The sequence below is a fragment of the Ambystoma mexicanum genome, chromosome 2p (genome assembly GCF_040938575.1).
Source record: "Ambystoma mexicanum isolate Mex_15411 chromosome 2p, UKY_AmexF1_1, whole genome shotgun sequence".
Lineage (NCBI taxonomy): Eukaryota > Metazoa > Chordata > Amphibia > Caudata > Ambystomatidae > Ambystoma > Ambystoma mexicanum.
In genome coordinates this window covers 1,284,739,589-1,284,762,871 of record NC_090923.1, presented here as the reverse complement: position 1 = coordinate 1,284,762,871, position 23,283 = coordinate 1,284,739,589, and the positions used below count along the sequence as shown (strand labels likewise).

The following is a 23,283-nucleotide window of genomic DNA, read 5'->3' as shown; positions in this document are numbered from 1 at the left end:
GCATCCGGGGTGAAGGCAGCCTGATGAATATTCCTATGTGGTACTGGCCCAAATTGGTGGCTCCAGTCTAGACAACTCACTGTGGCATGACATTTTTTCTGGGCATCAAGGGTGAAGGCAGTAAGATCAGTGTTTCTACATGGTACTGGCGAACGTTGGTGGGCCCACTCTGGACATATTTTGTTTTACTATGCCATGGCATTTTGTACTGGTAAAGTCTAAAGGAGCATGTGCTTATATGGTAATACTGGCATATATTGGTGCAGTCTCCATGAACATGTTTTTTATACTTGCATTTGTTGTGTGCAAAGGCATCATGAAAATTAGGTGGAAAATGTTTCTGTGCAATGCTGATGACTTGCATTATTGGATTTTATCATGTGTTACCCTACAAATCCATTGCAACCTGTTGCTTTTTAGCAAATGTTCTATGATTTTTAACTCAATATTTTAAAACATTTCTCTGGGGGGAGGAGGCACCCCCGCCCGCCTCAGTGTTTGGTGTGGGCTCCGTTGTTACACTCAGTCACACCAACCTATTTAGGGGAAACATTTACGCCCCACCAATTTGTTTTAAAAACACCAACCACCACTGTTAAGCTGTGCTCTCAGCTATGCAGGAGATGCTCACTGGGAAAAGCAGCATTCGAAGGAGGGGGAACTGTAGATTACCATTTGTCTCCTCCCTTCAGAAGTGGTGCACCAAACTGTGTTTTTACACCGACACTGGAAAAATACTATCCAGCTTTACACAATATCTTGTATCAGACTGCCTAGATCTGAATGGAGTGCTGTTTTTTTTGTTTGTTAAATATTTGTATTAAACATTTGTTTTGAAGATTGTAACAGTATAATTAATTATCAAACACTTAAATTCATATAAGAACAATTCAGTGTATCAAGGTAAAAAAAAAAAAGCAGTTAAGAACTGTTCGTAGTAATTAATACCGGAAATGCAGTGAAGGCAGCATTTTCATTGAATACATTAATCCATGTAACAACAAACAAAAATACACTCAACAATGACTTACTAAACGAGACACACGAAGGAATAAGGAGAGGGATAGAATAAGGATGGTGGGCTTCTGTGGGGTGCTGTGTTTTGATCTGTCTGAAAACATATTTGATTAAAAAAAACTCTTCTCTATAAGAAAAAATATATACATTAAAACAATAAATAATGAATAGATACATATTTAAATTATTAACTCGGGTATTAGATGTACACATTCACCGCAGTCCCATGCTTACTGTACTATATGTGTAGGGCTGGAACATTTACTGGTACAGTAACCTAACAAGAAGCAGGGAATACAGACAAAATAAATAAGTAGCACGTAACACATTTTATAGCATTCTCCCTTAAGATACAGACTCATTTATCATGTAACCCTTTCTTTTACCATGTTGAAAAGTCCTTCCTCTGTTTCACTGCTTGTTTTTGTATCGGCATGTCGAGTTGTTTCTTCAGCATCTTCAATTTCCTGACGAGAGGCACTAACCTAAGGTTAACAACATATACACATTTAAAGGATGCTCTTCATTCATTGCAATACATTTTTCAATAGTGTTTATTTTTTAAGACGTAAATGGCACCGAGATAGTGGTGATCAGGGCACATGGTTTGGAGCAAACCAACATTAATGTACAGTTTGTACAGTCATATCCGGTTTCCCCACCCTAATCGATAAACTGGTAGTGATTAGCACCAGGGCCCTGTAAACACTTGCAACAAAATTAATATAATAAAAATCATTAATTCTAGGTAGGCATGACAAATTCATCAGGGTCCTCTTATCACAAGTTAGTTTGCAGTATGCTTGCCAATATGACCTATTAGATCACCAAGCGGTGTGTTACTGTGTTTATTCCTTCCTACTGCATAGTAAACACAGATCCGGGATCAACTTTAGCAATGTAACCCAAGCGGAGGGCATTACCGGTCAGGAAATGGCCTGAGCAGAGGCGGATTTAGCACTAGGATGACGGACAAAGGGCAGGTGGGCCCTGCCTTTCTCCTGGTCCGACACCTTCCCAAACTCTTCACACCAGCCACAATACACACAACCTAACCCCTCCTTGCTGGCAGTTAGGCACAGTGGAATAACAAAGAGCAGTCTTAGCGCTGGCTTATTACAGGCCCCGGCTAAACATTTGTCAGGGCTCGTGGGGGCCCATATTCATATGATTCGGCCCTCCCTTGCCTACAGTTAGGGGGTGGACACAGTATGTGGCAACCTTGGGTTGCTTAAATAAGAATGTATCATTTCCACCTCGGCAGAGCGGGTGGTTCCAGCACTTTCCTCCTGGTGAGAGCCTCTCTGAGGCATTTTGTATTGTATTTTATTTGACTGTACTTTGCTGGGCTCTCGGCCTGTGTGCCCTGATCACCGCTCCCCTTTCTCTCCGCTCTCCTCTCTCTCTCTCTCTCTCTCCTCCTCCCACCCTCTTCCCATCATGCCCACCCCCACCCCGATTGGCTTTTCCCTCCTTATCCATGTCCTCCCCAGGGCTAAGTGCCCCTAAGCAAAGGGTGGCTCCCCTTAGGCGGCTCCTGGTTGTGTCTGCAGGTGTCAGCAGGGGACGCCACTTGCCAGCCACCACTACTGATTGTTATCTTCCCTGTGTTGTCTAATATGCACCGTTTCAGTATTTAAAATTTGCATTGCGAAAAAGCAGGCCTTTTCTCCTCTATTTAGGATTCTCAAACTTGGGTGTGCCCTCCTACCTGTCTCAAATCGGCACATTTGGAAAGCTCTATCCTGAGTGTTCTATTCTGTCCTATTGCAAAACTGCTTGCCTCTCGCTGTCTTGTCTGCCTATTCCAGTGTCCTTCGCTAGTGTCTCCCCCTCTCCCTTCCACCCCCTCCTCTCTCACCTACTCTATGGTGCTCTCTGTCTCTCCTATCTTTTCTAACTGCTTCTCTATTGACTATCCTGCTCTCCTCAGTAAATCTGGTAGGAAGAAGTTTAAAAAGGACATCCTGGTCTCCAACCCAGGCATCCCTATCGCAGATACCTATACCAGTGCCTCCTCCGAGGAAACTCTCACCGACATCCTCTTTGTCGTGCCTTCGCCAGACCTATGGACCCTCCATATGGTCTCTGTGCTCTCCCCTTTCTCCTCTTCTCCCATTAATGGTGGCACTCGCTGGGACGCCCTCCTGACATCCTTCCTTTCCTCCAAAGTCATCATTAATGTCTTCTCCAATGGGACCGTCCTGGTCCAAGGCCCTCAGGCCAACCTTCACCTCTTTGATAGACGCTTCACACGTCTCATCAATTTCCTTTCTTCTCCTGCTGTCACCTCTCCCCTTTCCTCGACTACATTACCTCCCACCTCTACATCCGCCTTGGCTTCCTTGCCTTCCCCTTCCCTCTCTGCCCCCTCTCGGGCTCCTTCCACACCTGCACAGGGTGTACCTCTGATGTGCACCCCTCCCCGGAAGTCCTTCAAGGATGGCAACCTGCTCCATATTGCTACTCTAAACTCTCGCTCTGCTATCAAACACTTCTCTGATATCTGCCGCCTTCTGGAAGAACTTGACCTTGATGTCCTCGCTCTCACCAGGACTCGGTTCACAACCAGCTCTGTCACGAGCTTCGATACGCTCCTACCTGATGGCTACAAGATCCTCTCCACCCCCAGGGCCAATCGCTCTGGTGGGGGTGTAGCACTGATCTTCCCCGAGTGGGTTCCTACCTCTGTCAAACTTACGCAGGCCCACTCCTCCTTTGAATGCTTGGTCTGCAGGCTCTCTCTCCCCCCCCCTAGCCATTCACTTACTGTGGCTACTATCTATCGGCCACCTGGTCAGATTTTATCCTTCCTCTCTGAGTGGGCAGACCTCTCCTCCTCACTCCTGGCCTCAACTACTCAAGTCCTCCTTCTTCTTGGAGACTTCAACATCCACCTGGATGCCTCCTGTCCTCCCTCTAGACTCTTTCGCGACCTATGAGACTCTCCCTCACTCACTATTCTCCCCTCTGGCCCAACTCATTCTGCAGGGCACACTTTATATTCTAATCTCCAATGACCTTACCCTCTCTGTCCCTCTCACCACTCCTCTCTCCTGGAGTGATCACTTTCTCCTCTCCTCCCACCTCACCCTACCCCGCAGGCAAAGCCACTTCCATCACTGCCACCCACCTTCTCGGTCACACGACCCATGAAACGTGTGTCAGCTGAGGCTTTCGCCGCCACCTTCTCACCCCTTTACCCCTTTGGCTGACTCTCATCCTGACACAGCCCTCTCCACGCTCCACTCTGCTATATCTGATACTCTTGATATCCTTGCCACTGTCTTGAGAATCCGCCTGAAGCCCAAAGCCAAGTGCAACTCCTGGTACGACTCCAACCTCGTCACCCTAAAACGCAAGTGTAGGATGGCCGAAAGGAAATGGCGTGCTTCATGTACATCCTCTGACAAACTGGCCTGCCGTCTGCTGCAAAGGCAATACCGGCTCTCTGTCCTCACCAAGAAGAGAGCGCACATCTAAGCCTGCGTCTCTGAGGCATCAAAAAACTCGGCCGAACTCTTTAAAATCTGCAAGGAACGGGCCAATCCTGCCGCAGTCACTACCTCTCCTATCCCCTCCCAACCCCTCTGTATGGCTCTGGCTTCTCACTTCATCTGTAAATCTCAGGACATCATGTCCCCTCTCTCATCCTATCCCCTCCCTCCCCCACTCCCTGCTCTTCCTCTGGCCCCTCTGCAGCCACCTCTCCTCCCTCCTTCTCTGCCTTTCCCCTTTTCTCCGTAGAAAAGGTTTCAAGACAAGTCCGATCTATGAAAGTCCTGTCGAAACAGGTTCACCCCTGTTCCTCCAAAACCATCAAGGACCACATCGACTTCCTGGCTCCTGCCCTGGCTGATTTCTGCAATCACTCCATCCCCCCGAACCACTCTCTTTTGCACCCCCTTCTTAAGAAACCCACTGCCAACCCCTCCTGCCCGGCCAACTACCGCCTAATCTCCATCACTCCCTTCCTGGGCAAGCTCCTGGAGAAACTGGCCATCTCCCAGCTTAATCTCCACACTGAATCTGTCAGTTGTCTACATGACCATCAGTCTGGCTTCAGAGCTGCCAGAAGCACGGAAACTGCTCTCCTGAACATCCGTGAAGACCTTCTCTCCAACCTTGACTCTAACACCCCTTGCGTCCTCATCCTACTTGATCTCTCCTCTGCCTTTGACCCTGTAAACCATGCCATCCTGCTCAACTGTCTGTGATAACCTGGGTATCACTGGTCAGGCTCTGGCATGGCTGACTTCTTTCCTCTCCGACCGACCCTCCCAGGTCCAACTTGGGTCCTTCCTCTCTGCTATCTTTTTCATCACCTGTGGTGTTCCCCAGGGGTCTAACCTCTCTCCCTGGCTGTTCAACCAATACTTGGCACTCCTGGCCCACAGCATTGCCGCTCTCTGCCCCAATTTTCAGTGCTATGCGGATGACACCCAGCTCATCTTCAGGCTACCCTCGGCCTCGGCCTCTACTTCCCTCATCTCTGACTGTCTGCTATCCAGGAGTGGTGTGCCGTCAATGACCCCTGTCTTAATGCCAGTCAGACTGAGATTCTCCTCATCGGCACACCCGCTCCCTCCTTTCCTGTAGCTCTCTGGCCGGCCTCTCTTGGCCTTTTCCTGTTCCCAACAGCAAGGCTAAAAACCTTGGGGTCATCTTCGACTCCACTCTCTCCTTCTCTCCTCACATCTCTGACATCTCTAAGGCGTCACACTACCAGCAGCACCTCCTCAGAGGTATTCTTCCTTTCCTCTGCTTCCCCCAGAAGCTCACTGTCTCCAGAGCTCTGGTTCTCTCTAGGCTAGACTATTGCAACAGCCTCTTTCTAAATCTGCCTGCTTCTACACTCCGCCCTCTGCAACTTATCCAGAACAGGACTGCGAGACTAGTCCTTGGCCTCAAGCCCAGGGAATGTATCTCTCCATGATTGAAATCTTTGCACTGGCTCCCAGTGGCTGCGAGGATCAAATTCAAAACCCTTTGCATCACCCACAAGGCCTTCTGGGGCCTGGGGCCTCAATACCTTCAACTCTCTCTCCCTAAATACCTTCCCTCTCAAGCTCTTCGCTCATCTACCTCAAACTCCCTCAGGGTCAGTCGCTTCTCCAAGCATCGAGTTGGTGGTAGATCTCTTTCCTCGGCTGGGGCCTCCCTCTAGAACAGCCTCCCCGCCTCCCTGAAACTTGAGGAGAATCATCTTCGGTTCCGGAAGCACCTCAAACCTTTCACTTTGCTTCTGCTTTTTCTCCTCCTCTCCCTTGCTGACTTCCTAGCTGCTGACACTGATTTGCACTGGTCACCCTCATATCTCGGGCCCAGGTCCCCTCCCCCGTCAGTCGCACTCCTGCACTGCCTTCCTGGCAACCCCCGCACTTGTGGATTGTTCCTGTATCCCTACAGACCCACAACCAGCACTTGATGTCTGCACTTAACCTTGCACTGCCACCTGCTGGCCGTACTTTTACTTATTCTTATTTTTTATTTATATTTCGTTTTTGTTTCTTATCCCATGTATTGCACTGTCCACTCCCCCTTACCCCCCGCACTTCTCCTTTCACCTTCCCATGCACTTGCGCGATCTCAATGACACCTGGCCTAGTAAGATTGTTGTCTATCTTCCCTCTGTTCTCCCTCCCTTGCCTCGTCGCGCCTTGAAACACTTGTGTATAGGCACGTTATAAATGCCATATCATATCAAAGGAATGCTGTTTAATTTCATGGGGCGGGCAGGCAGCCAGAGCGGAGCTGAAATACTAAACTGCACTGAAATATGAGTAATTGCTCTATCAGCAATGCGACAAACTCTGATGAAACCAGAGTAAAAGGCAAAGAACCCGATCCACAGAGCGTTTTCCAATGGGGTTTTGCCATTATAAAGCGCTTCTGTGAATCAGGCCCATAGAGTGTGTAACATGCACGCAAAGCACACATTTAAAGTCTTCAGATAAGGTGACAGCAGCCAGCAAAGGGCAGCCTGTAACATGCACGCAAAGCAAAGCACAAGTTACTTACACGTGGTAACGTTCTTTCAATTGGATGTTCCTCCCACATATTCCTCATCTTATGATAGCTCTGTATCCAGCTTTAGCTGCTAGCTGCTTCGGAAAGATTTTCCAGCAGGGGGGCGCTGCGCGTCGATGCCTGTCGACTCGATGTCCCTCGAGGGCCTCCGTCTCGATGTCGACATCATCGATGGTATATAACGTGCGCAGCTACTGTTGGCCTCAGTTCCGTTTTTTACGTGTATTGGTTTATCCTACGCCTGTCAGCTAATCACCCTGAAAGAGCATAAACTGCAATAACAAGGAAATTCAACTGCAGGGCAGGTTGGGTGGGGCGATGCGGAATACATGGGAGGAACATACAACTGAAAGAACCGTTACCAGGGGTAAGTAACTTGTTCTTCAAATGGATTGTGTCCTCCCACGTATTCCTAATCTTATGATAGACTACCAGAGCAGTGCTTGTATTTCTGCAGGAGGGAGTCAGAATTGTCAATCTTTAAAAAGAATGTAGGAATTCCTTATTGGCCTGTGTGTACAGAATGTAACACTGCCTTCCCAAAAACATCTTCCCGGACTGAAGAAGAGTCCAGACTATAATGCTTGGTGAATGTCAGGACAGAGAACCATGTGGCCGCTGCACACATCCTGAATTGGGACTCCCCTATGCAAGATAAAAGGAAGAAGCCATGCCCCGGGTCGAATGTGATCTGCGACCCTCAGGAGGATCCTTTCCAGCTTATCTGCAGCATTCACAGATACCCAAGATGATCCACCCAGATAAGGTTTGTTTTGTGGCCACCATACCCAATTTATGGACTGTGTAACCAACAAAAAGTTTATCATTCTGTTTTAACTTGGGCATCCTGGAAATGTAGAAGCTAAGTGCACGTCTTGGGTCAAGCCTGTGCAATCTCTCCTCTTCCTTACCAGGATGAGGTGGAGGATAAAAAGATGGTAGTATAATTTTCTGAGTTAAATGAAAGTCAGACACAATTGTTGGCAAAAATGTAGGTTTAACTTGACCACTCTGTCCTTAAAGAAAATAGTTTAAGGAGGCTTGCAAGATAAGGCTTGAAGTTCACTAACACTACGGGCTGATGTAAGAGCCATCAAAAGGATGGTCTTCAGAGTTGGCAATCTTAAAGGACAGGAATGAATAGGCTCGAATGGAGCCCACATTAGAAATGTCAAAACAAGGTTGAGATCCCAAACCGGCACTTGGAAAGGGACTGGAGGAAATACATTTGTCAATACTTTCAGAAATTGTATAACTAGTGGCAATTTGAAGAGAGATGCCTCTTCAGAGGAGCGATTAAAAATAGATAGCGCTGCTAGACACACTTTAATTGTGCCAATCTGATGCCCTAGATTAGCCAGGTGTAACAAAAATGACAACACCATAGGTGTGCTGAATGTGCAGCATGTAAACGGGTCCACATTCTTATCCATGCACCAGCTGCAGCACTTGTTCCAATGGCAGTGGTATAAGGATTGTGTTGCTGGCCTTCTGGCAGAAAGCAAAATCTCCATTACACCGTCCGGGAGGTCGCAATCCTTATACCTCAACCTCTCAGAAACAATGCGTGAAGGTTGAGAGTCTTGACCTCTGGATGGAGAACCTGATCCGCCTCCCTCTTGAGAGAGAGAAGGTTCTCTCGTTGTGGAAGACGTACTGGAGGGCAGATGGACATGTCCAGGAGATCCGGGTACCATGTTCTCCTGGCACAATCCGGAGCAATTAGGATCATGGGTTTCCCGAACTTTCTCAACCTCCTGACTACTTGAGGAAGGACGGGGACAAGAGGAAACGAGTACAGGAGTGGAAACTCCCAGTCCACTAAAAACGCGTCTGATAGAGCTCCCCTTGGGAGAAATTCCCTGGAGCAGAACAGTTCGCACTTCCGGTTGTCACTGGTCGCGAACAGATCTACTTGAGGGTTTCTCCAAAGGGTGGAGATCTCTTGAAAGTTGAAAGACTTCCTGAGCTAGTTCCCACTCATGGGAGACTGTGCTCTGCCTGCTCAGAGCGTCAGCCGCCGTGTTCTCCTCTCCGGCTAAATGAACTGATGATAGAGAGATTGCTTCTTGAACCACCCAGAACCAGAGCTGCATTGCCTCTGTGCACAGTGGTAGTGACCCTACACCACCTCTCTTGTTGAGGTAGTACATAGCCACCGTGTTGTCCGTCATTATCAGGACATTCTTTCCCGGTACAGAGGGCAGAAAGGCATATTGCTATTAGTACCCCGCCACGTGGTACTCAGGTACTAATAGTGTTTTTATCACAAGCTTTGAAACAACATGTTTGCAGTTTCTCAGCTCACAATAAAACTACAAAAAAAGATGGCCGCCATGGATCGGGGAGAAGGGAACTACTCGTAGTTCCTTCACCCTTTCCATGATGGCCATTACGGAGTCAGAGATGCGCTGGGAACGCTACTGTTCCGAGCACTAGCGAGGGACAAGGCAGTGCAAGGGTTGTGGGGGTGGAGTGACAAATATGTGTAAAAGCTGGTGGTAGTGGTGTGATGGGAATATGGGGGTGCAGGGAGCGCACTTAACTTATTCGCAGCAAGGGGAGATGGCGACCTCCTGCTCTGAAGAGGCTCAGAGGGGGGTCTTTACCGGTGTGGTAAAGACCCCATTCTGAGCCTTCTCATTGGCTGGGAGGCTGCCACACCCCCCCTCGCTGGGTACTAAGGATGGATTTGCATTGTAAACACGGAGGAGAGGCCCGTTACATTTTTCCATATTACTTTGTAAACTAATATACAATGAAATACAGCGGGTAGCATGGGAATCAAGGGAGATGACGCCCACCTGGCTTCCTGCACACTCTTCATAATTTTAATTGGTTATTTGTAACGCGCTTAATACCCAGAGGTTTCTAATCATGGACCCGGGGATCAAACCTGTGTTGCTCTGCGTTGTCTTTCTTCCAAGGTGAGCGCGTTGACCCTGAGCTATCCTGCCAGCACAACAACACACATGCAACTATTATAATGACTATAGCAAAATGAAGGCAGCGTAGCAAAGGCAGTGTTATTTATGAATGGGAAAAGTAGTTTGCAGCTGGATGACCCGGAACCTGACAAACAGCTGCCAGTGCGACTACATATATAACATTCACAGACTAATCCTACTAACTGTAAAGTTGCATAAATAAAACGAAGGGCACATTCCAAGCAAAGATCACAACCACAGCAACCAAAGCATGGTATGCATTTTACTAAATAACTTAATTATTTAGCGTCTTTAGGTTCTAAAGTACTTACATCCATCTTCAGCAGTTTTTCAACAAGAAGTTCCAGAATTTCCAGTCTTAGAGTCGGGAAATAGACTGTGATCCGTAATAAGTTATGAACATAACACTCCTGCAATAAATGAACAGGTCTACATTTAATGTAATCCTTAGAACAAGTGACTTAATGAGAAGGTACACTAGCTCTGCATTGAGATTATAGTCATAGTCAGTCAGCAAGCAATTATTCTAAACTTCGGAATCTGGGGAGCCTCTTTAGGTACAGAATATAAAATCATTTGTAAATCTCCATATCTGCCTATACGAAGCTGTCTTGGTATTAAAACCCAGCTAACAGCAAACTAGAAAGGAAAACCTGCCAATATTACTTTGGCAGGACTCCTGTTTAGAGAACAGGGACACACATAATGTCTAGCCAAAATCTATCTGGGTAGTGTGACTGAACAGCAAGCCTTAGAAGGACATGAGAGTGGCAAAGGGGTCAGGTAAGCACACACAGAGCACTCTTAATAATACAAGTTAGGAAGAATGTGCAAAGTAACATTTATTTAGGGCTTAGACAACTCTTACTAATTAAAAACCGCAGGTAATACACTAAAACATTACCTTACTTTAATATATTTGTAATGTGCATCAGGTGAACCTGAGGTTTAAGGGCAGTGATGAACACAAATAACAGAACTACAACAAAAACTAAGTCAAGCCCAACATACTACACGCACAGATAAATCACAGTGCTGATAGAGAAGCAGCCATGGCCACTAACAGCAGAACCCTACTAATATATCTTCACTTTTTACTTTAATTCATTTGTATGGCGCAGCAAAGGACCCGGAGGCATGATGGCGCAGACATAACATAAAAAACAAATGCATTGACACATAAGCAAAGAGTCGAAACCTGAGGGGGCACGGTAAGGCGCAGAATTAATCAAACAGCCAGGTTTTTCATTTTTTCTTAAAAGGCTTAAGTTTCAATTCAAGCCTGAGGTCCAGAGGAAGGCTGTTCAAGGCAGCAGGGGCTGCCGCTGCAAAGGCTCACGTTTCTACCTTTCTTGATCTACTTCGGGGGATGACAAGCATTTTAGACTCGTTAGATCTGAGTGTTCTAGAAGAGGTCTTGATCGTGATTAGTTCTTTAAGATAGCAGGGCAAGGATCCCAGTAAACACTTATAGGTAATCATTAGGAGGCGATAAATTCTCACCTCCACATGGAGCCAGTGCAGGGCTCTTCTGGCTGCCGAGACGTGATCACGTCTCGCTAAGCCCATTACCACCCTCACAGCCTCATTTTGAATCACCTGGAGGCGGTTGATCTCGGGTTTGCGGAAGCCTGTCAAAAGACTATAGTAGTAGTCCATTTATGCGCATACTACAGCTCTTGCTAGGGTTTCAGCATTGGTCTGAGAGATTAGAGGCCGCATATGAGCAAAGAGTCATAGGTAGTAAGCTGCCCCAGAGACCACACTCCCCACATGGGCCTTCATAGAAAGGTGCTGGTCTAAAATAACCCCAATGGATTTCACTTTCTTTAGTGTATTAATCTTCACATCGCCAAGTTGAAAGCTCCCATATACAGAATCCATCTTGGAGAGTGTGCTGGGAGATCCTACGATCATGAACTCGGTCATGGACCTGTTCTGGGGCAATCCGTTCATGACCATCCAGTCGTCTATACATGTATAGGCTTTATTCATCCTGACCTCATCTAGTGCGTGGGAGCCGGTCAGCGGGATGATACACTGAGAATCATCCGCAAAGTTTGTGAACCAAATCCCTTCCTGCTGAAGCATGGCAAAGAACGGGGCAGTGAAAATGTTGTAAAAACATGGGGAGAGACTAGCTCCCTGTGGGGCTGCGTATTCAATCGGCATCACAGCCGCTTCGGTAGTTTCTGAGCAAGCACAGCTTCCCCTGTTGTGGAGAAAAGAAGCAACCCAGCGGGAAGCTGCTGGGGAGAAAAAAGCTACTTCTTCGAGCCTGGAGACCAACAAAGTGTGGTCTGCCAGGTCAAAACCGGCGGACAAGTCCAAAAGCATGAGCATGGAGGCCAGGCCTTTGTCGATGCGAGATAGAAGCCTGGATTTAAGTTCCAGCAATGCCGTCTCTGTACTGTGCCCAGCTCTAAAGCCCGATTGTTGACAGTTAAGTATAGTGGAGTTTTTGAGATGAAGGGCTACCTGTTTATAAGCAACCCTGTCTAAAATCTTCAGTAGGAAGGCAGTGTTAGTAATAGGCCTGTAGTTCAGTGGGTCTTCTTTGGGGAAGGTCAGTTTTTTTTAGTAGCGGGGGTCAACCACGACCGTTTCAGATCATCAGGCACAATACCCTCTCTAAAGGATGCATTTACAAACTGGAGTATGGCATCCAGGAGAGTTGGGGGACAAGTTTTAATAATAACAGCAGAATAGGGGTCCCCCTTGCAGCTGCTCGTCTTAAAGTGAACCACAACATCCGTCAATACCTCCAGAGTGATTGGGGAAAAGGAAAATTCTGGAACTGTAGGGCATCTTTTGAATTCCTTGCAATTTATAGTGGTGTCCTCATTGGGGGTGACAGTTTTTTTCCTAAGAATGTTAGCCTTGATACGCTGTAGCTTCGCACTCATGGCATCCAGAATCGCCTGACACCAGGCCATGTCTCAGGCTGGGGTGGACTCTTGCACCTTTAACATTTTTTAAAGTTCTTTCGTCTCTGATTTAGCTGAAACAAACCTGTAATTAAGGGAGTTCTTTTTAGCTTCCAGTAAAGCAGCTTTTTATGCTCTGACGGCCACTTGATAAGCAGTGAGAAGGTTTGGGTTGGGATTCCCTTTCCAGCTATAGTACTGCTTTACCTTAAGAGATTTAAGCTTGCGAAGGGCAGGTGAAAACCATGGCTTATTTTTTGGTAAAGATCTATTCTTCCTCTTTTTCTCTGGGGCCAAGAGATTGGTGATATCCATGAGAGTAGCCGTAAGGGCTTTGGACATGTTTGACACAGAGCATGAGAGGGGGAAATTATTAACAGGGTTCAACAAGGGGTTAATTGTTTCCAGTGTAAAGAGTCTGGGGTTTCTGCCCTTAATAGCTGTCAAAACTTTACTTCTGTGCTTTACCGGGAAGGCTGAGAGGATAACAAAATTAACAAAATAGTAGTCCGACCTACATTTACCTTGGTGTACTCTGCTAAGAGCATTAACACTTCACTTTTAGAAAAAGTTAGAAATACTTTTCAATGCACTGCAGTGTAGTGAAGCAAATGAATTAAAAAATAGAACAAGGAACGTAATCAAAGCTTTGAGAACTAATACATCAAGAAGAAAAGTTAGCAAAAACAATTCACAACCTTTGTTGTAACCTTAAAATGCCCTTCCCTAACAAGAAAGAAAGGGGCCCGGTGCCCTCAGAGTCACAGGTCCCAAGAATAGTCTTTTCATGAGGCTAGGAGGCTCTTTCAGGAAGTTACACAACTTTGACTTGAGCCAACAGGTAGTTGCAAGTGTTTCTAAGTTTTTTAAAGTCCCTCTTACAATCCACCACCTTAGGGGAGACCTGAGGGAGGATACCAGGCCAGAACACCACCATTCAGGGCTAGACAAAGGCGAAATAGGGCTAGGAACTTTACGTCCATACAACCTTATGGCGACTGGGAGATTTGGAGGGTGGGGGGCAAAACAGGTATGTGTACTCACACCGTTTGTTTGCTTGTTTTTTTATTTTATTTATATAGCGCAACCTGACCCAGGTTTATTTGGGCGCTTTTACAATAGTGTTACATACAGAGGAAATGCAGTTGGGCTGTAGATATTGCATGCGTGATAAGTAGTAGGAGCATAGCAGATAAGTACAAACATACAGTCATAGTACAAGGCATAAACAGATGGGTACAAAATGTGCAATCACGGTACATAAGTGAATGACGGGAATGAATACACGGCCAGACGAGAAGGCAAGACATGTGCATCAAGACAGTAGTTTTTAGATTCCTGGAATGATGCGAAGTGAATCTTCAAGTGCTGAATTGGTATGGTGTAGTCAAGTGGTTTAGCAATTCTTGCTGATTAACCAGGAAATGGCGTTTTTCCTGAATTTGAAAATATTTGGATGGTTTTAATGTCTGAAGGGAGAGAGTTCCATAGCTGGGAGGCCAAGACTGGGAAACTAGATCCTCCAGATCTTTTTAAGTTGTATCTTGGGACCACTAGGCATGCAGTGTCTGATGATCTGGTAATGCGTGTGGATGTTCTGAAGGTGAATTTTTCCATGAGGTATGGGGGTGCTGTGTGATTCAATGCTTTGAAAGTAAGACAAAGTTTTGAGTTCAATCTTTTCTTTTATGGAGAGCCATTTGCATTGTTTTCTAGTTGCAGAGATATGCTCATTTCTTGGTATGTTGAGTGCCGGTCTAAGAGCATTGTTCTGCATAATCTGGAGTTTGTTAAGTACAGTCTTGTTAGCGCCTAAGTAAAGGCCATTGCAGTAGTCCAGTTTGGACATTATGAGGGCTCTGGCTAATATGAGACAACTTTTTGCAGATAGCAAGGGTCTGCAGGCTCTAATCAGCTTGCCCGAGTAGGCAGTGGCTGAGGCGGTCATATTCACTTGTTTACTGAGGTTGGAAGTAGAATCGAGGTAGAAGCCAAGTATTTAGACTACTTTGGCAGTAGGGATGTTGTTCTCATCTATGTTGAGTGAATTGTAGTTGGGGCTTAGTTTGTTTAAGTTTGCTGGCGAGCCTACAAGGAGTATTTTCGTTTTATCATCATTCAGGCACAGTCCGGGGACTGCCATACATGCCTGAATGATGGTGTAAATCTCGTTCACACAACGTACATGTATGTCGTACATGCCTGTAAGGGGTAGGAGTATCTGGATGTCATATGCATAATTAGTTTAGGTGACACCCAGACAGTCCAGTTCATCAAACAAGGGCTTTGTAAAGATGTTATACAAAGTTGGCGAGACGCATGAGCCTTGGGGCACACCGCAGGTGATTGGTATGGGGTCAGCTGCTGCAGATGGCGAGAAGACTCGCATAGTCCTATTGTTTAGGAAAGATTGTATCCAGGTGATGGCTGACTTGGAGAAGTGGGCAGTGGAGGCAAGTTGATCGCATAGAATCTTGTGATCGACCAAGTCAAAAGCCGCCGACAAATCCAAGAGTAGCAGGATAGCAAGTCTACCTTTGTCTTAGAGATCGTCAATCTGGCTTTTAGGTCAATGAAGGCGGTTTCTGTCCCATGTTGTGGTGTAAAGCCAGATTGCCGAGATCCCAAAGGTTTGTTGGTCTCCAGGTAGTCTTGGATTTGCAGGTCTGCAAACCTATCCAAACATTTTAGCAAAAAAGGGACCGTAGTGATAGGTCTATAGTTTATGGGTATGGTGGGGTCTAGGGTTTGTTTTTTAAGAAGTGGAAGTACCCAGGATTCCTTGAGGTTACTGGGTACTATGCCGCTTGAGAATGATGTGTTGATTAGTTTTGTGATGAACGGGGCTAGATCTATGGCTGCATCTTTAATAACCTGTGCCGGGCAACTATCACCCTGGCAATTAGAGGGTTTTAGAGATCTATGATTTCATTTACTTCAGGTACCAATACATTTGTACATTTAAAACCTTGGGGTTGTGGGGGGAGTAGTTTTGGAGGAGGTTTGGTATTGATCGTGTTAGTGAGTAGTTGTCGTTTGTCAGCTACTTTAGTTTGTAGACTAACAATTTTGTTGGTGAGAGCATTTTGAATGCTCGTGCACCAGAGTTGTCTTTTACGAATGAGTATGTGAATGGGTTGGGTATCTCCATTTCTCTCAGGATAGTAAAGAGTTCTTTAGTACTGGAGCCTGCTTGATTTATTCTATTCTTGTATGTATCTCGCTTAGTGCGGATAATTTCTTCTTTGCATTTAGTATCAATGGTGACTAGATTGGTTTTGTTCTCCGATGAGGGAGTATGTTTCCAAATGGTTTCAAATTTTCTTTTTTCAGCGCAGAGCACTTTTAGCTCAGGGGTAAACCAAGAGTTCACATGGGCTCTTGGTTTGCCTTTCCGCATTTTGAGCGGAGCGACTTTGTCTATTGCTTTAGCCATAGAGGAGTTGTATATGTCTACAAGCGAGTTGAGGTCGTGTTTAGGATGGCATTTAGTGTAGGAATGTCTCAGCAGTAATATTGCGTTTATTTTTTGTAGGTCACAGCGGAGCTATGGGACCAGTTTTGTTGGGTATTTTGCCGGTGTTAAGCTTAAAGGGGATATGGTAGTGGTCAGTCCAAGTTTGCGGCAGGATTTCGTTTACAGAGATGTTGCAATTTAGGCAAAACAAGGGGCGTCTGGTAATCTCTCTATCAGCGCGAACACAGCCCAATGACCTGTTCTTGGTTGAGTAACCCCTGGGAGAGACTCTACCAAGTCTTTAGCTCACCGTCCCTTTCACAGAGAAGAAATGTCCCTGCATATCAGTCTTTGTCCTGCACAGGGGCAGTCCAGCACCGAAATACTAGGCAATTCTCCTCTGAACAAGAGTACCAATAGCAACCCTATACACGTGTTTCAGCCTTGTTGGGCATCATCAGTGAGGTGAAGCTGCGCCTCTCTAAGAACAGTGAGCAAGGAGTCCACGTCTGGATTGCCCTTTTAACTTAGGGTGAGACCCAAAGTTAATTTATGCAAAACAAGTGGGGTCTGGGAATCTCTCTACCAGCGCGAACACAGCACAATGACCTGTACTTGGGTGACTAACCCTGGGGAGAGACTCTACCAAGTCTTTAGCTCACTGTCCCTTTCACAGAGAAGACATTTCCCTGCATATCAGTCTTTGTCCTGCCCAGGGGCACTCCAGCACTGAAATTTCTCTCCCAGGGGTTATTAACCCAAGAACAGGTCATTGGGCTGTGTTCGTGCTGGTAGAGAGATTCCCAGACCCTCCCTTGTTTTGCATAAATTAACTTTGGAGATTGGTCTGTCAACTCTAATGATAGAATAGTTGTCAGGTATTGCTAGCAGAAGAGAGGGGCCCACTGCTGCATGCAGCCAGGATTCTGTTACTGGTAGGAGGTCCAGGTTGCTAGATAGTATGATATCCGCTATGTCAGTAGCATGAGCTACTAGAGACCTTGCATTAATTAAGGCTTCTTTGATGGTTTGAGTGCGATTGACCAGTGTGATGCTGCCGGGTTTGGATTGTTTTTGGTTCTCATCGTGACTGAGGTGTGTGGGATTGGTTGCAGGGTGTCCCTTAGGGTGGTTCTTAGAATTTTTTGTAATGGGTTTACTATAGTTTCTATTGTATACGGGTTGGTAACGTGAGGCTAGCCTGGTGCGGAGTCTAAGGTTTCTGTCCGAAGAGCTAGGGTGGGTGGTCAATGAGTCAGTGGTGGGACTTATAATGTTCCAAGACGTTGTGTGATTCAGTACTGTTACCTTTTTATTCCTAAGCGTGTCCAAGTGTAGTTTGGGTAGGGATGTAGTAGGCTTAATTGTAGTATCTAGGGGGTTGCTATTCAATGCTGGTAGGAACAGTGTTGCTTTGATCCTAGAATCTATGTTTTTGGTGGGGTGTTAGGGAGAATTCTCTGTAAAGGCTAATTTCCCAAACCTGTGAGTCCCCCAGCAGCTTTGCTGGATTTTTGGGGTTTACTCCCACTCTTAGACATGATTTGAGGTGTTCCTTTATCTTTCCATGTGTTTTATGGGCTATGGGGTCTTTTACTCCATAGGGTCTCATGTGTTTTTTATGTGGGTTACAGAGCACCCTCCGTGCCGTAACCCTGGGGTGTCGTAGCGACCCCCCCCAACATAGACTCCATACTCTGGGACTGACTACTGTCTCCCAGGGCATGTAGAGTCACCATTGGCTTTACTAGTCCCAAATTATGAACAGAAACCAGTACAAACCATCATATTGGGGATGTACTGGTCGGGGCAATTCAATTGCCCCGGGGTCTGTTGTTCGAGGGGGCACGTCTCCGTCCCCCCTGATCAAGTTTTGGCTGGTGGCAGTGGATACTACTTTTTAGATTCGACCGCGAATATATCTCTATGGGATTTTCCCATTGTTCGAGGCTACCAACTTTAATTCTTATAGCCTCGAACATACCACTGGTTTATTTATTTAATATTAATTCACCGGTTGGTATTTTTTGCCAGAACTTGATTCTAAAATGGCGTTTGTGTTCTCTTCTGTGACTCCAACCCAAGTCGAGCCCTTTGTTCCACTTTTTGGCGGGCTTCTCCACAGAAGCCTCCAAAAGTGGTGCCACTCTGTCTGGGTACCACAGGGGGTGTGGGAGGGGGTTTAGGCACCCTGGACTGAGTTGCCTTGGCAACTCAAGTCGCACTCTTGTGTGATTGGCCCAAGTGGTGAGCCGGCCGGCTCACCACTTAGCATGTTTGATTGACAGCTAGGCTGAATGAATGGGGGTGTGCTGCATAAAAGCAGGGCTTTGGGGACTGGAACTTCAGAAGTCGCCACAGGACCTAAGAATCCGAGGAGGGAGAAGCTGAGCCGACCTGCAACGACGACACCACCGGTGGAGCCCTGCTGAACCGTCTCACCACTTTTCCCGACGACAGAGGAGATCTCCAGTCCGGAGAGTCTTCTTCCTTTGACTGGTGGGGATAACCAGTTTTGCCTTCTTCTCACCTTCCTCGAGCATCTCGTGGCCGCCTTGCCCGTGCCAAGCACCCCGGCAACCGGAATACCACGTCTTACCACTACCGCGAAAAGAAGGGTAGTACCTTTTAACCGAAAGAACTCCGCCGCTGGTTTCTTCCCTGGCAGTGCAACGACCTTCATCTTTCCTCCACGGCGAGACCTCCTCTTCCTCTGGACGAAACACCGACTTGCACCCGCTGCCAGGAACAACTGCCCCCGCTGGAGCTTCCTTCACACTTAAGGTACTGTGTCCCGCCTGGCTTCCCTTGCGACAGATCGTTCGGGGTGACAGTAAAGCCTCGACTTTCTAACCTGGGCTGGCCTGGGACAACCTAGCTAACCTTTCCTGACTTTAATTTCATTCTTTGTGTGCGAACTATCTACAAGACTCTTTGGGCATAACACCACTGTGTGAACCTGGACCCCTTCTGCTTGCTCTCTCCAAGAGTGGGCCTTGCAATTGACTTCCTTGCTCTCCAGTAGAACTCTGCCTATCCTGCCTTACCGTGGTTCTTTTAAAAGTACTGAAATTTGTGTGCTTCCATAACTCTGCCTTTTTCCCCTCCCTTTTTTAATAACTTATTAGAGTGCCATCTTATGTTAAGCGCTCACCTCTGTCTGAAAATAAGTGGTGTTTCTCACTAAGACTTGTCTAATAAGTAATTAGGGTTGTATACATATAATAGTGACTGTGTGCTGAATTTACTTTTCTCTTTATGCTAGTGTAATTTACAAGTGTGTCTTTAAATAAATAATTATATACTTTTACACCAAAGCTCTGGTCAGTGTTTGCTTGTGCTACTGTATCCCTGTACCTATTGTGTATACTCTATATACTGCCTAACTCTTCTTTAGGGAAGTCTGACTGCTCAGCCACATCTACCAAGTGAATCTGTGTGGTACAGATTGCTACCAAGTGGGTTTACTGCCAAACACATGTAGTCTTAAATCTTTTGCAGTGGTCCCAGAGGGAACCGCACAGGTTTCTGTCTAACATGGGGATCATGTTAGGATGCGACTGAGGGTCGGTCAGGGTATGTGCTGTATTGAATAAGGTGAAAGCAAATAGTACTGGCAGTGTGATTAGTATAGTACACATGGTTTACTTATATAGAGGTAGCTGCCTGCATTTTGGGGGGTGGTCTAGATTCATAGCATGGAGGACGCTTGTGGTCAAGTGCAAATGTGGACTTTCTGTAGTATAGACATAGTAGTGGTGGGTGGAGACTGCGGGTGATTAAATACGTGGTGCGGGTTCAGACCCTGTAGTCTGCGATGAGGCCTGGCTAGGGGCAATAGGTGTGTAATAGCCTGGGCTGATGATGGCACTAAGTAGAGTTGCCAATAATAGCATGGTCAGGTAAGGCAATTGATTCCGTTTGGGGACCAGGTGCGGGGCCCTACATATTCAAACACAGCAATAGATCAATGAGGCAATATAAGTAGTTGAATGAGCGGAGCCAATAATAATAGAGCAGAGCCCTAAATGTTCAAGCACAGCAATAAATCAATAAGGCAATAGGGGCCTATTGATTGATTAAGCAGTTCCAGTAATCGTAGATCAAAGCCCTGAATATTTAAACACAGCAAAAAATCAATAAGGCAGTAGGGGCAGTTGAGTGAGCAGGTGAGTGATGTGCTGGAACCTCACAGGGCATTGGAAGCAATCGAGGGCGCGGTAAAAGCCATAGGGCAACAGCGTTAGCACAACGTAGACATTTACAACAAGGGAGAAATGCAGAGATTATGATCGCTAGCGCAATGCCATACCAACATTTCAGGATCTGTGCACGTTATGCATACATGTCAGGAGAAAAATACGTTCAACAAGCGTTTGCAAGATGAGGAGGCATTAAGGATTATGTGTTAAAATCACAGCAAAAATGGCCATGAACACAAAATATTGTGGCAAAAATGCTGTGATTTTGACGCCGCAATCCATGTAAAGGATGTGGGGGACACCCCTGCAACTCCCAGACCCATTATGCCATTGAAGGGGAGCAGGGGACACCCCCGCAACCTACGCTCCCCTTAAATGGTGTAATGGGGTACACCTTTAACTTGTCAAACCACAGCATTTTTACCTCAATTGCTTTTGCAAGCAATATTTTTGCAGCAATTTTATCACTATATACCGCATTAAGTTGAATAGGGCTCTGGGGCTTGCGACAAAGTCAATTCTCAGGTGTGGAGGTTATACATATGATGGAGATCTATATTTGACAGTCATGCATATACAATGTAGTGAAGCAAGAGCGAATGTTCCGAAGAGAACCAGGATGTGTGGGCGAGCGTGGCATGTAGAGCCCAATACAAGTTTGTTGGCAGTGTTATTAATGTGAAAACTGCAGCGAATTCACCAGGTGTGAGTCAGGGTTCGTAGATCAACTTCATTGGCTGGAGTACAAGTTGGAACCTGGCGGCGAATCGTGGCATATTATGGTGTGGAGCTTCGACCAGGGGAGGACAAGGTGCATTGGGAGCAGCGGCCATTTTAGGGGTTGGAGCACCTCGTGTGTTCCAATGACAGAAATGGCACCTTGGGTAAAGATCAAAGCGCACATTCGTAAAATGGGCTTTGATGTAATTTAAAAATGAAAAATTTGAAATATATAGACAGATTCTGGTATTCGTGATGCGAAAATGCGAATGGACTGGAGGGGGCTTTCAGCAGCTGATAATATGCTTGTAGCCTACCTCAGTCTCCATGTAGGTTTACAGTGGGGAGAGCTGCTCCTGCAGCATACCGCATCGCTGGGGAGCTCCTGCTCCGGAGGGGAAGTGTGCTCCGATTCACTCAGAGACCACCGTAGTTGTTCCTGAAATCATGCCTTGGTTAAGTCCAGGGCTCGCAGGCAATAGGTTACTGAAGGCTTCGGGTTCTTGGGTCTGGATAGTTTGTGGTTCTGGGCTCCGGGTTCTTGGGTCTGGCTAGTTGTGGTTCTGGGCTCCGATGTACTAGATTCTAGACACCTAGACACGAAGGACACACCAACTTAGATTTATTTGGGCGTTCTTCAGTAATGCCATGGTTAGCAAAAGGATTTTTTGTTTAACTAAAATTCTAGACTTGTGCTTCTGGGCATAGTGCTTAAGGTACACAGAGCATGTCATTGGCTCTACACTGGACAGACATTTGAGTCTTCCACAGTGTCATGGTGAACCTGGACATTTTGTAGCCCTACAAAGAAAGCACAGGTGGTAAAGCCCAACTAGTTACTGCCCCAGGGCCCCCAGCAACATTTGGGAGGGGTTGATTGTCAGAAATCGGAATTTGCCCGAATTTCCCTGAAAACCAAGCAAAACAACTTCAGTTTATTTGGGGGGTTTCTTCAGTGATAAAATGGTTACCAAAAGGATTTCTTTTTTTAACGAAACCCTTCGATTGTGCTTCAGGCACAGATCTCAGTCACAGTCAATCAACCCGCTGACCTACCTTTCTAAATTTGTACCTCTGTATCATTCACCCTATTTTCCTCACCCATCACCCTCTGGTGCGCTTCCCTTTCACCAGATCCTCGTTGCCCCTTCCTTACATTACCTTTCTGAGCTCAATTCCACTTTTGCTCCATCCGTTAACCCATAACAATCCCCTTATCTTGCCCACATTACCCAGTCACCAATTCTTTATCATTCACCCCTTCCATTGCTTTGGCTCGCATTAAGACAGTAAACCACCTTGATTTTCCAGTTAGCCTCTGCCAGACATGGCAAGAGGCTACGCTTGCGGTCTTGCTGGTAATTGTGGCTATGGGTCTACACTTGGACAACGCATATCGAAAGATGCCAAGGAGTCTTGGCTTCCATTGTGCTCTCAAGATGCACTTTCTTGGAAAGCCGGCTCAATATTTTAGTACATGGAAGCATAGGGTACTACAAGGGGAGTCTGCCTGGGATCTAGTAACGGACGGGGAGTAAGAGCGTGTGTGTGTGCGTGCGTGTGCGTGTTTATGTTTCAGTTTCTGTGATTGTGTTGTGTGAGTATATTTGTGACTGTAAAATAAATGTGGAAGAATGTATCAGTTTGTGTGACTATATATCTACATATGTGAATATTTGGTGATTTGCTTGTGTGTCTTTTACTGGTCACATGGGTGTTCTGGACTAGTATGAAAAATTATCACAGACTTTAGGGCCATTCAGAGTTGGTTGTTAATGATAAAAATCGGCAGTATAAACCCAATTCAGGTATGATCAAAAACCAGCACCAGTATTCTCTAGGAATACCAGTGGTTGTATTTTAGTCAGCCTTTCTGCAGAAAAAATGCATATTTTTAACAGGTGGAGATAAAAATATCCAAATTGGCCTCATATTTATTTTAAACTTTTTTTTTACTGTACAGAAGGGACACACACTTTTTA

The 23,283-nt window shown here is 46.2% G+C and overlaps 1 protein-coding gene across 3 annotated transcripts in view; it reads right to left on the bottom strand.

The window, feature by feature from the left end:
* RRN3 (RRN3 homolog, RNA polymerase I transcription factor) overlaps nt 1-23,283 on the bottom strand; it is a 1,004,740-nt gene that overhangs the window by 596,484 nt on the left and 384,973 nt on the right. For all 3 annotated transcript variants that reach the window (XM_069645599.1, XM_069645600.1, XM_069645598.1), the window contains exons 9-10: nt 10,307-10,405; nt 1,404-1,502 (exon numbers count right to left, since the gene is read on the bottom strand). In XM_069645599.1, the coding sequence (XP_069501700.1) occupies nt 1,404-1,502; nt 10,307-10,405 (198 nt within the window). The remainder of the gene's footprint in view (nt 1-1,403; nt 1,503-10,306; nt 10,406-23,283) is intronic.